Source organism: Nematolebias whitei, chromosome 11, assembly GCF_014905685.2.
Source record: "Nematolebias whitei isolate Nwh7 chromosome 11, NemWhi1, whole genome shotgun sequence".
NCBI lineage: Eukaryota > Metazoa > Chordata > Actinopteri > Cyprinodontiformes > Rivulidae > Nematolebias > Nematolebias whitei.
The window spans coordinates 36,214,941-36,226,692 of NC_056508.1; the positions used below are offsets into that span (position 1 = coordinate 36,214,941).

Here is an 11,752-nt window from a genome sequence, read left to right on the forward strand (position 1 = left end):
CTGACAAAAAATAATAATAAAAACTCAATAAAATCAATATTTCTCTCTTTTTTTATTGCTTTTAAAGCTTATTAAACAAAAACAACTTAATGTTTAATCATTTTTATGAGTTGAATTTGTTTTTCCAGAATTTAAAATGAATTTTACTTTTTAACTTTAAGCTACATTTTTTTCTTTAGACTTTATTAAATCCTGTGGAAATCAACATTTCCATTCATTTGCCTGTGTTTATTTACTCTAACATATTTGTTTTTAGATTTTCTGTACCTGCACAGTTTTCTCCAAACTGACACGCTTAGAGAATTTAGTCCAGATTTTATTTTCTACGTAACTCCTGTTTGACTCACTCAGCTCATTTATTTGAACTGTACCCACTTCACTATGTGTCAAACTAAATATGTCCAATATTTGATCTCATAATCTATATTAAACTATGGCTGACTGTAGTTCTTTATTTCAAACTTCACTTGAGCAGACAAGCAGCCAGTTCTTTAAACATCTTGCACTCATTGTGGGGCAGTGCTGTTGTCAATAACATTGTTTTGTTGTGTTTCTAAAACCAAGAATTATAAAAAATAAATGAAATCAGACTACCGTTACTAGACATTGATCATACAGAGGAACATGATGTTCATAAAATCTGGTCTGCACCACGATCAGATTACACACAGATCATGTGCAAAGAAGCTCCAATCAAGCCGTTATTTTTCAGAAGCAGACCGACATTTTTTATGTTTTTGAAAAAAGAAGCGTGCATAAACCTGACCTGAGTGCGTGTGCGGTTGTATGAAAGGAGAGAGGAAAACTCCACCTGCCAAAATGTGTGGAGACCAAACTATTGTGTCTTCGAATGAGAGAAGGATTAGGGCAGACAGGAGAAATTCATCACAGGTGCTTTATTGTTTGAGGATATTTCGCTGTGAACAGGAGAGAGGGCGCAAAGTCCACCAACCAGGATGTTTTGTGTTCTTGTCTCCATTCATTCGTGTGACTGAGACAGAGCTTGGCAGTTCAGCCCTGCTCTCTGCGTCTGGCTTATCGAAGAAGGAATTTGAAGTAGAGGACTTGAGGAGTCCCCCGAGACCTCACCCATGCTCCCAGATTAGCTGCTAAACTGCACATAATTGTGCCTCCCTTCGTCTCCCGGAGAGCTATTAGTCTCCACTTTATAACCTCCTCCCACCCCACCCGACTTGCACAGGCCAGACTAACTGAGAAAACACATGTACGCTGATGGGCACAAGCAAGACCCGTTTGTGTACGCGCATCCTCACATACATTAACGCTCTCAGGGCTTTCTTTCTGCTTCTTCATAAGAACCTTAACCCTAACAAGAAGAGATGTCTTCATGTATACAGTATTTACCATAAAAAGTTTTTTCCCCACTCCAATATTTCTGCATAAGTCTAATGCTGATGTACACATTTTTTTAATATATATTATTTGAAATGTATCTAAATATTATGACATTTAAGTTTTATGAACAACCTCCTGATAGCAAGCTATCTATTCTCTAAGAAATATACACGTCAGTGTCAAAGCAAGCTAGTTAATCTAGTATTTAAGCTTAGTGTAATGGTCTATTGACCAGGGGGTTATTTATCCTCTCCTGAAGGTTAGACACACTGACGGTGCCGCTCTAATGTCCTTTTAACGTTTCCAAGAAGTTCCAGCTGGATAAACGGTCACATGCCGTAGAAAACAGGTGAGCCACGCACTGCAAGCCATTTTCATTTTGGATAAACTAATTTACTGCAGCTTGAATTGATGGATGGGTGTGTGTGGCATGTTGGGGAGGCCTGCGGGGGAGGCAACTCAGGAGGTGACTGCTTGGGTTGTGGCATAAATGGTAACGCAGGTTGGCACTGAAACCACCATGGGGTTGGTGTTGCCACAGCCCTGCTTACCTCTCTGTTCCTCGTGGCTCATTTTGGAAAATGTTCACAGAAGCATAAGCCACACACACACACACACACACACATCCTTACATGTGCACAAAAACACTCCGCTGGGCTTTTCCTGATCTGTTGAACTTGGCGTCTGACTCAGGAATTCGCTATTGAAAAAGCTGCTCCAACTTTTATGTGTTTGACCTTGCTTGTGAGAAGTATTGTAAAGGTTATCAGCATGGAAGGGGAAGACCAGCCCCTATTGTTTCCCCTGCGTGCTATTACCCTTCCAGTCCCAAGCAAACACTTGCATTAACACGTAATTAACTGTGTTAATGAAGCCCACATTTCACTGCTAATTGATTTCCATTTTATGGGGTTGTCAATTGCAGGACTGCGACTTTTACCATTAGTAAAACAAACCTGTTTAGCTGTAACTAAACACCAAAACAGAATAGATTTCTTGTTGAGTAATTACATTTTGTTAAGATTTATGGAAGCGCTTTTCTCTACGTCTTTGTGAACATTCACATGATCATTGTTAACAATAAGTTATAAATTGATACTTCTACCCACTCCTTTGAATGTGCAAATATACTTTACTACAGTTTTTTTTCTGCTTGCTTTTGTTTTAAAATTAATTTTCTTTTTTTATATAACTTTGTTTATTCTTTTATTATACTATGTTCAATAAAGTTAAACTCGTACAATATGATGCAAACTAGCTCTGCTTTGTTTTGCACAATTATAATGTTTTTGTCCTGACTTTAACAAAAGACAATCTTTTAGGAGCACACAAATATCTAACTATACAAAATAAAAAATAAAAATTGTTGTCAAATAATTGAAGGGTTATATACTATATAAAAAAAAAGACCAAATATTTTACACATTTGCTCGTCTGTCTTTCGTTTCTAAAATATGTGCCTAGTTTATTTATAAAATATTGAATGAGTAACTTAAAAAATAAAATGAATATAGAAGAATGTATTACACTGTTGTTTTTTTATTGTACTATGCACCATAGCATGCAAATCTATGTGCTAATTACAAAAAAAATAATAAAAACACGTGGGTTTGTGTCTGTGTGCATACAGACGAGCAAATGTACCGCTGTGAAGACTGCGATGAGCTGTTCTCCTCAACCCTGGAGCTTCGGCGACATCAGAAGTATTCGTGCTCCAGTTCCGGTTCCATCTTTGATGCACTGAGAGACGACTTTAAACAGGAACGTGAGGACAGTGACGAGCCTGTCCACGAGTGCAAAGACTGTGAGAAGATCTTTCCAAATGAGTACAGGTACACAAGCCAACTATAGCATTCAGACAATATAGGTACATTTTGATGATGTTTCGATATCCAGTATTGAACATTGTTATCTTCTTTTTTGATTAAGTTTGGGGCAACACATGATAGTTCATACAGAGGAGAGAGAGTACAAGTGTGACCAATGTCCTAAAGCCTTCAACTGGAAGTCCAACCTCATCCGCCACCAGATGTCACATGACAGTGGCAAACGCTTTGAGTGTGAAAACTGTGATAAGGTACAGCAAACCCGGCACGTAAGTTGTGCACAGGACACACAAGCTTTATCTGCTTTGGTTTTAGGTTTAATTTGTTATGGTACTGTGCATAGATTTGGTCATTCTAAAAGAACACTGCTTTAATAAATATATATTTACATTGTTGATGATGTCATACAATGTATTATCATACTCTTATCTTGCATTTTAGGTGTTCACAGATCCCAGCAACCTTCAACGTCACATCCGCTCCCAGCATGTGGGAGCACGCGCTCACACGTGTCCTGAATGTGGCAAGACCTTTGCCACCTCATCAGGCCTCAAGCAGCATAAGCACATCCACAGCAGTGTAAAACCCTTTATCTGTAAGTAAAGGCCAGTTTATTATTTATAGAAGTCTAACTGCCAAAGAATTGTATAACATTTTTAATTTGTCTCATTTTATTTACCATGACACTAAAGTCTCTGGTTTTCTGTTGTCCCACTTGTTCACATCTTAAAACTAAGCAAGCAGACACAAGAAACTTATTTGTATACATGTTTTTTTTATAATGATATGCTTTAACTGAGTTTGCTGCAGTTAGTCTATCATAAACTGGTCATACAATAGTTATAACTGAGCTTGTTTCATTTAGGGGACAGTCTAAATAAAAATAAGTTGTACAAAAACATCCACTATGTTGTCAAATACATTTGTTTCTTCCTTTTCCAAGAGATGCAGCAATGCCCTGTGTTTTGTTCTTTTTGATTTGGTTTGCAGTGTTAGAGACAGTGTTAAAATGGGTTTAACCAGGCCCTGATGGGCTGTGTCTTTTTGCTCCCCCAGGTGAGGTGTGCCACAAGTCCTACACTCAGTTCTCCAACCTCTGTCGTCACAAACGTATGCATGCCGACTGCCGTACTCAGATCAAATGTAAAGACTGTGGACAGTTGTTCAGCACCACCTCTTCCCTCAACAAGCATCGGCGCTTTTGTGAGGGCAAAAACCATTATGGCTCTCCAGCAGGGATGTTTAACCCTGGAATTGCCATGAGCTCTAGTCCAATTATGGCTAAAGCCAAGTCCCACCATCCCCACCTTCCAGGTCTGAACCAGTCAGGTTTAGGCTTCACTGACTACTTTCCTTCAAGACCTCATCCTCATGCTGGCTTGCCCTTCTCCACAGGACCTCATGGTTTCCCATCTCTCCCACATGGGTTCCCAGGTATCTTTCCCCCATCACTTTATCCACGACCACCTTTATTACCTGCTAGTCCATCATTAAAGAACCCACTGGGTGGCAGTGGTCAGGAGGTGAAGCTTCTTCGAAGTCATTTAGATGCCCCTCCACTGTCCCTTGTTAGCTCTACAAACAGCAATGGAGTCAGTTGTTTGAGTCCACAGGAAGACAAGGAAAAGGAAATCAAACTTGATTTGTCTTCTAGCAGAGAAGCAAAGCCTAAGTCTAAAATGACAGACATGTCAGACGGTAGTGATCTTGAAGATGTTAATACGACAAGTGGGACAGATTTGGACACGACCACAGGTACTGCTTCAGGTGATGGTTCTGACCTGGAGAGTGAAGGAGAGAGCGAACATGGTAAAAGAAGGAAGCCATCTGGCACGGTGTCGAGTCAAGAAGCAAATCGGCTAGAAGAAACGAACAGTGCATTATTATCAGCTGTGACTAGTTCAGGAACCCTTTCTGTAGATCGCCCATTTCTTGCTTCTGCACCATCTCAGCACTCCTTCTTCCCTCCGCCTGATGAGCAAGCCCTTCCACCCACCACGACAAATGCCAATGCAGCCACAACTGATTCTATCAAAGCCATTGCTTCTATTGCTGAGAAATATTTTGGTCCAGGTTTGATTGGACTTCATCAGGAGAAAAAGATGGGTCCACTGCCCTACCATTCTATGTTTCCCTTTCAGTTTTTGCCCAACTTCCACAACTCCCTGTATCCCTTTAGCACTGATCGAGGCACCCTCAATCCCAGTGTATTCCTGAAGGCTGAACCCAAGTCTCCCCGTGAGCAGCTCCAGAAGCTGGTTTCAAGTTCCCCTACAGCTCCTGCTCCTACAGCAGAGTCTCCATTTGATCTCACCACAAAACCCAAAGAGGCCAAGTTAACTCCCCCAACCCCAACAAACCCCTCAGTTTCCAGCAGCACTGGGAACAATATTGGACCTGTAGCAATATCCAGCAGTGAAGAACAGCCACTTGACCTCAGCATTGGCAGCAGGAGTCGTGGGGGTCAAAATGGTCTGCCAGCTGAGCTGCAAAATCGAAAGAATCACTTGTATGGAGCAGGAAAGGGAGTCACCCATAAGGAAGAAAGCTCAGGTGGTTTTCCACACCCCCATTCACAGTTGTTGCACCAATCCTCTATACCCCAACACCAGCAGCCACAATCACAGCCACACCAGCCACCACTCCTGCACTACGCCAAGCCCTCAGCATTCTTCATGGATCCCATCTACAGGTATTTCAGTCCCAATTAGACCAGGAACATTTTCTTTTCATATAACCTTCATCCAAACTTTAAAATTACAGATTACGTCAATACAGACCTGGACATTTTAAACAAACTCTGACCTTGGTACGTAACCCTCTGCCTTGTTGGTCCAGCAGGGTGGAGAAGAGGAAGCTACTTGACCCAGTTGGAGCTCTGAAGGAGAAATTCCCTAGGCCCTCAATATCACTCTTCCATCCACAGGTAAACTTAAACGATAAAAAATAGTGCATTAATAACTGCAACAAGTTTACATAAAAAAGTGTGTGTGTTGGGGGGGGTTCCCTTGGATATTAAAATTAGGCTAATATTCCTAGATGGTACTGACTATTATCTTCAATTTATGTATTATGTGAAAATACCAAACTCCTGCCTCCCACGCTACCACAACCTGATTTGGTAGGGCCCTCTGCTCCATCATACTATTGCTCTACTGTTTTTTTCTCAAGGGTTTTGTATGATTTCTTCCTTTGTTTACTAAATGGCGCCTGTGTACCTCGTCAGTTCTACCTTTTTTTTTTTTTCAGAAGACAGTTTGTTATCGCCGACCTTTGATAATCAGTAGCATTGTTTGACTGTCCCCAGACCTTTCCCACCTCTGCAAATTTTGATTATAAGGAATGATAGAATTAGCAACGGAGAGCGTAATAACCGTTTGAATTGTAAGACATTGCCTCTTTTGGCTACACTACTGTTAGTTGTGGCATTGTTTTAAGTACTGAGAGTCCACAGACAAGCCAATAAGCCAACCCCCTTCTTTTTTTCTGTGTTGTTGGCTGGCTGGCTAGATAATAGCACCATGTTCATCAAGGACATCCTGTGTTTGTATCCAGGAGAATAGGGGGCTCTTATTGGGGAAACAGTTTAATCTGACCTGGAAATCTGTCTCCTCTATCAACCATGACTTTGCAATGCACTTGTCTCATACATCTGCAGACAGATACATTTACACCAGAGCATGCATTTAGTTATACTGTATATTATGCATATGGGTTGTTCTTTTTTTAAATTACAGGTAATGTAGTGTATACTTTCTTTCTGCGTTCATTTGTTGCTCATGATTATGCAAAAATACATTGCAATATTTATCATTGCATGGTAACGATTTTGGTCTAAAACGTGCATTTCCTCAAGTCCCATTTAAAGGCATCAGCTTGTGATTTATTACCATAGCCTGGATCAAATGTTTTCACAGGCTTCCATCTAAAAACTTCTCGTATGAGAGTGTCTCCACTGTGATCCTCCCAGCGATCCAAATACAATGCCACCTCTAATTCAGTCTCATGACGGAATAGCCCCGCTCCCTCTGCACCCGTTCTCAGACTGCGAATAAACACATTGAGACGGAGTGTCTGTCCCTGTGTCTCTCCCATCCCATATTCACTAAAAAAGGAAGGATGTAAGCTGTTTTTGGCAAATAAACTCCTACATAGCTGGTGGCCTTTGTTCACATGCTTCTAGGGGAACGGAAGTGGCTATGGGGTATCACAAACTATATTGTACTTCTCCAATTGTGGCTATTGAGTGACTCAGTGAGCCAGTTTGCTGTCCTAATGCAGTAGTTTTGGAAGGAGATGGAGGTAAAAGTTAGAAAACAAAACACTTGTTTAAGTTCAGGTAGCACAGAAGGGTAAGGGGTTGCAGGATGGATGGAACTTGAACATTTGTGAAGGTGTTTAGTAGAAACTACAAACCTAACCTCTGATATAGTGCTTCCTTAAAGCTTTTGATTTTAGATGCTTCTCCTCATTCTTTTTTTTATTTTTGATCTTTGTTTTTAGCTTTTAGTTCATTTTTATTTTTATTTATGCAGACACATACCTATACATATAATACGGCATGAGTTATATTGGGCTTTAACTAAATGTAGTTACAGTAGTCCCTAATTTATTGCGGGGGTTTGGTTCCGCTCGCAGTAAGTGAAATTCCGTGAAGTAGCAACGTTATATTTATTTTAGTATTCATATATATATATATATATATATATATATATATATATATATATATATACATATATATATAAAGGCTTTAGAAACACTTCACTCTTGCAATGTTCTAAATTCTTTAATCTACTAATTTTAACAACATACTTGTATGTAGCTACTAAATTTTAGTTATCAGTGTGTCCCCACTTGGAGGTCTTTGTCGTTGGCTGGTTGAAAAACAGGAAAAAGTCCTGTTGATCTTTAGATGGACTTATGGAGCATCGGTCACGCGTCCCGTGACGGCTTGTCATTGGCCGGTTGAAAGAGATGAAAAAATGCAGTTGAGCTTCAGATGGAGCACCGGACTTTCGGCCACGTGCGTTCGCTTGGAGGTCCACGTGGGCGGGCTACCAGCTCTCTAGAATCACCGATGGGTCTGGAAGTCTGGTTCTGCTCTGGGGGTGCTGATCAGATCAAAACTTTACCTCTGGTTTTTTTCATCAGAAGGAAATGGGGCTTCTGGGCAAGGCCCTGTTGCCTTCTGGAAAATGTGGTCATTATGAGTGGGAATACACTGGAGGCTAACTGGGAGAAACGTACAAAACAGCAGCACCTGTCCAAAGTATTTTATTTTTCCATTAACTTTTTACTGTACAATGCTGTATCCAGTACTGTCCCAATCACGTGAGTAATGTTAAAGTTGACAATCATGTTTCCTGTACATTTTTTTTGTTTGTACAATATTATGGACTGTAGGTCCACAAACTGTGATTGAGCGAGTCCTCAGAAGTCAAACCACGAAGTAGTGAGGGACTACTGTATACACAAAATAATCCATCCATCCATCCATCCATCCATCCATCCATCCATCCATCCATCCATGCATTATCTTTAACCCGCTTCTTCCATTTTTTGGGTCCTGGGAGTCACCGGTGCCCATGTCCAGCAATCACTGTGCGAGGGGCGAGGTACACTCTGGACAGGTCTCAAGTCCATCACAGGGCCACATAGAGACAAACGAGACAAACAACCATTCACTCTCTCACTCACACCTAGGGACAATTTAGAGTTACCAATCAGTCTAACATGCATGTTTTTGGTCTGTGGGAGGAAACCGGAGTACCCGGAGAAAACCCACGCATGCACGGAGAGAACATGCAATCTCCACCCAGAAAGGTCTCTGGACTGGGATTTGAACCGGGGACCTGCTCACTGAGAGGCAGCAGCTCTACCAGTTGCGCCACCGTGCTGCCCCTACACAAAATATCACAAAACTAAAATACTTTTAAAATTGAATGTTTTATACTGACTGTTTTTCTTAGATGTCAGCCATGGAAAACATGACAGAAAAGCTGGAGAGCTTTGGCGCTCTCAAACTGGACGGACCGCCCAATTCGCTGCAACATTCGACCCATCCACTGTTCAACTTCCGCTCACCACCTCCTTCCCTCTCAGACGCAATCCTTCGAAAAGGCAAGGAACGTTACGCGTGCAGGTTTGTGCCCCACAGTTGCAGTTGCTTTTGTACACCTTCACAGTTGTACAAAGTTTTTTTTTTCTTCATTTTTTATTCTTAAACATATTTAATGTCCACTTCCTCCTTCAGGTACTGTGGGAAGATATTCCCCCGTTCAGCAAACCTCACCAGACATTTGCGAACACACACAGGGGAACAACCCTACAGGTATTCGTTAACTTATTTTTATGCTTTTATTTTTCTTACAAATTTGTGACTCTCCTTCTATTTTTGTATTGTAAACAATCACAAAATTACCTTTTATTTTGCATATCAAAAGCATGTACACCTTTTCTTATTCCCCAAACTCTCATTAAATGATGGCACTACTTACAATAAAGCTCTATTAGACACTGTTCTGTTTTGCTTTGGCAGGTGTAAATACTGTGACCGATCATTCAGCATTTCATCCAATCTTCAACGTCATGTCCGCAACATCCATAACAAGGAGAAGCCCTTCAAGTGTCACCTCTGCAACCGCTGCTTCGGTCAGCAAACCAACCTCGACCGCCATCTCAAAAAGCATGAGCACGAGAACATTCCTGGTCAGTCTGCAACATCTGTCTTCTCTGACGAAACTGAGGCGAAGCAAACTGAAAGTTGTTAGTAAACGGGCTATTTATCTCATGCTTGGAATGATCAATGGCTCATGTAACAAATGTAGAAAATTTAACTCATCGCCCAGTTGAATGTTTAAATGTTGGAAAGACCAAAAGTGGGAAAACCACTTAAAAAGGAATCTTTATTTTTCCATTTGCTACTGCACAAGACAGCCTTGTTGTGCCAGACATGGATGTATGGCACCAATTATGGATGAAATGCAAATGTTTTGATAGAAATTATTGCTTATTTGAGTGTTAACGTTCAAGTGATCCATGCTACATTACTGTAGTATAAATGACAACCTGTTAAAAAGGCAGTGCTGCTCGTTTTCAGCAATGAGGTTAAGAAAAGTCTTCTTGATTGGCACTTTATACGTAACTTTCTTCTGACCGAGTGATGTAATGTTTTGATGCTGAAATGCAAAATACTAATTCTTAGTTCAAATTAGATTTAAACATACCTCTGCTGAGAGGTTCCTGACCAATCAAACGAAATGCAGAGGTGCCAGTTCATCTACTGATAAAATGTCTATTTAGTGTATATTCACAGTTCAGTGTGAATATTTCTTTCATTTAGGTGGATTCTTGTTTCTAAACCTACATTTGATGCTTAATCATAGTTTTAAATTAGCTCAAGAGCATGAACATGCTGGCATTTTTTGCTTAATGGCATTTATTACCCGACGTCTCCAAATAAAACCTGGCCTGAAATTTAAGTTTTGTTTTTCTTTCAACTTTAAACTTCTGATAAGATAGTAAATTAGAAAATAAATAAATAAATCAAATATAAATGAACATCAAATAATTTTTAACTAGAAATTCCAGTTCAACGAAGTTAAGTCAGGTCCTCTGGACTGGATATAAATTCCAGTATTCTTTTTCTTTTTTTTTTAAACACGAGGCATTTTAGATTAGAAATTCCTCTTAGTCATTCTTCATCAGCATGTAGATATTTCTATGTTTAAAAAGATGCAAAAAAAGTGAGGCAGCTAATAAAATTGAAAGCTATACATTGAAATTATACCAAGGTCTTACTCATGTCCTCTTTTACTATTAAATGCCTTTGCCAAATTTCTCCAAGTCATCAAATTTTAACCCTAAACTCATTTTGTGTGTGCATGCAAACGTCTGTATGTTTTTCCTAACAGTGAGTCAGCAGTCTGGGATGCTTTCCAACCTAGGAACCACCATCTCCTCTCCAAACTCCGAGCCAGACAATCATGCACTTTTAGATGAGAAGGAGGACTCTTACTTCTCAGAAATTCGGAACTTCATTTCCAACAGTGAGATGAACCAGGCCTCCAGTTCCATGGATAAAAGGTTAGACTAAAACAGTCTCGCAGGGATCACGTTTATATTGTGAGTTTTGCAAAGACATTCAGTGATTATATTTGATAGGTAAGGCAGACTCTGTGTAGTGTATGCCAAGTTTCTAGACTGACCTCAACTTAATCCTATATCACACATTAATTTCTGACAATACCTGAAACAAAAGCTCTAATAGGAAGTTGGCATCACTTCTTTTTTTTTTTATTCCAACATGTGTTTTTTGATCAGAAATTCCAAAAAGATAGATTAAAAACAAATAAATACAGGCTTCGTCAGCACTTTGGCTTCTTTTGTCTATATAGGATGCATGCTGCCACTTGGTGCACAGTGCTCCCTAGTGGCTTAAACATGCTTAGTAATATTCCCCTCTACAAATGCTGTTAATGTCATTGTTATTTAAACACAAAACAGAAATGTGTTGCTTTCAAATATGTCCAGCTTTATATATATATATATATATATATATATATATATAT

General features: G+C 39.9%; 1 protein-coding gene across 1 annotated transcript in view; it reads left to right on the top strand.

Annotated features, from left to right (window-relative positions):
* prdm16 (PR domain containing 16) overlaps positions 1-11,752 on the top strand; it is a 117,949-nt gene that overhangs the window by 102,529 nt on the left and 3,668 nt on the right. The window contains exons 5-13 of the mRNA XM_037684933.1: positions 2,987-3,188; positions 3,286-3,451; positions 3,624-3,777; positions 4,239-5,874; positions 6,021-6,108; positions 9,152-9,324; positions 9,436-9,513; positions 9,721-9,890; positions 11,096-11,267. Of these exons, the coding sequence (XP_037540861.1) occupies positions 2,987-3,188; positions 3,286-3,451; positions 3,624-3,777; positions 4,239-5,874; positions 6,021-6,108; positions 9,152-9,324; positions 9,436-9,513; positions 9,721-9,890; positions 11,096-11,267 (2,839 nt within the window). The remainder of the gene's footprint in view (positions 1-2,986; positions 3,189-3,285; positions 3,452-3,623; positions 3,778-4,238; positions 5,875-6,020; positions 6,109-9,151; positions 9,325-9,435; positions 9,514-9,720; positions 9,891-11,095; positions 11,268-11,752) is intronic.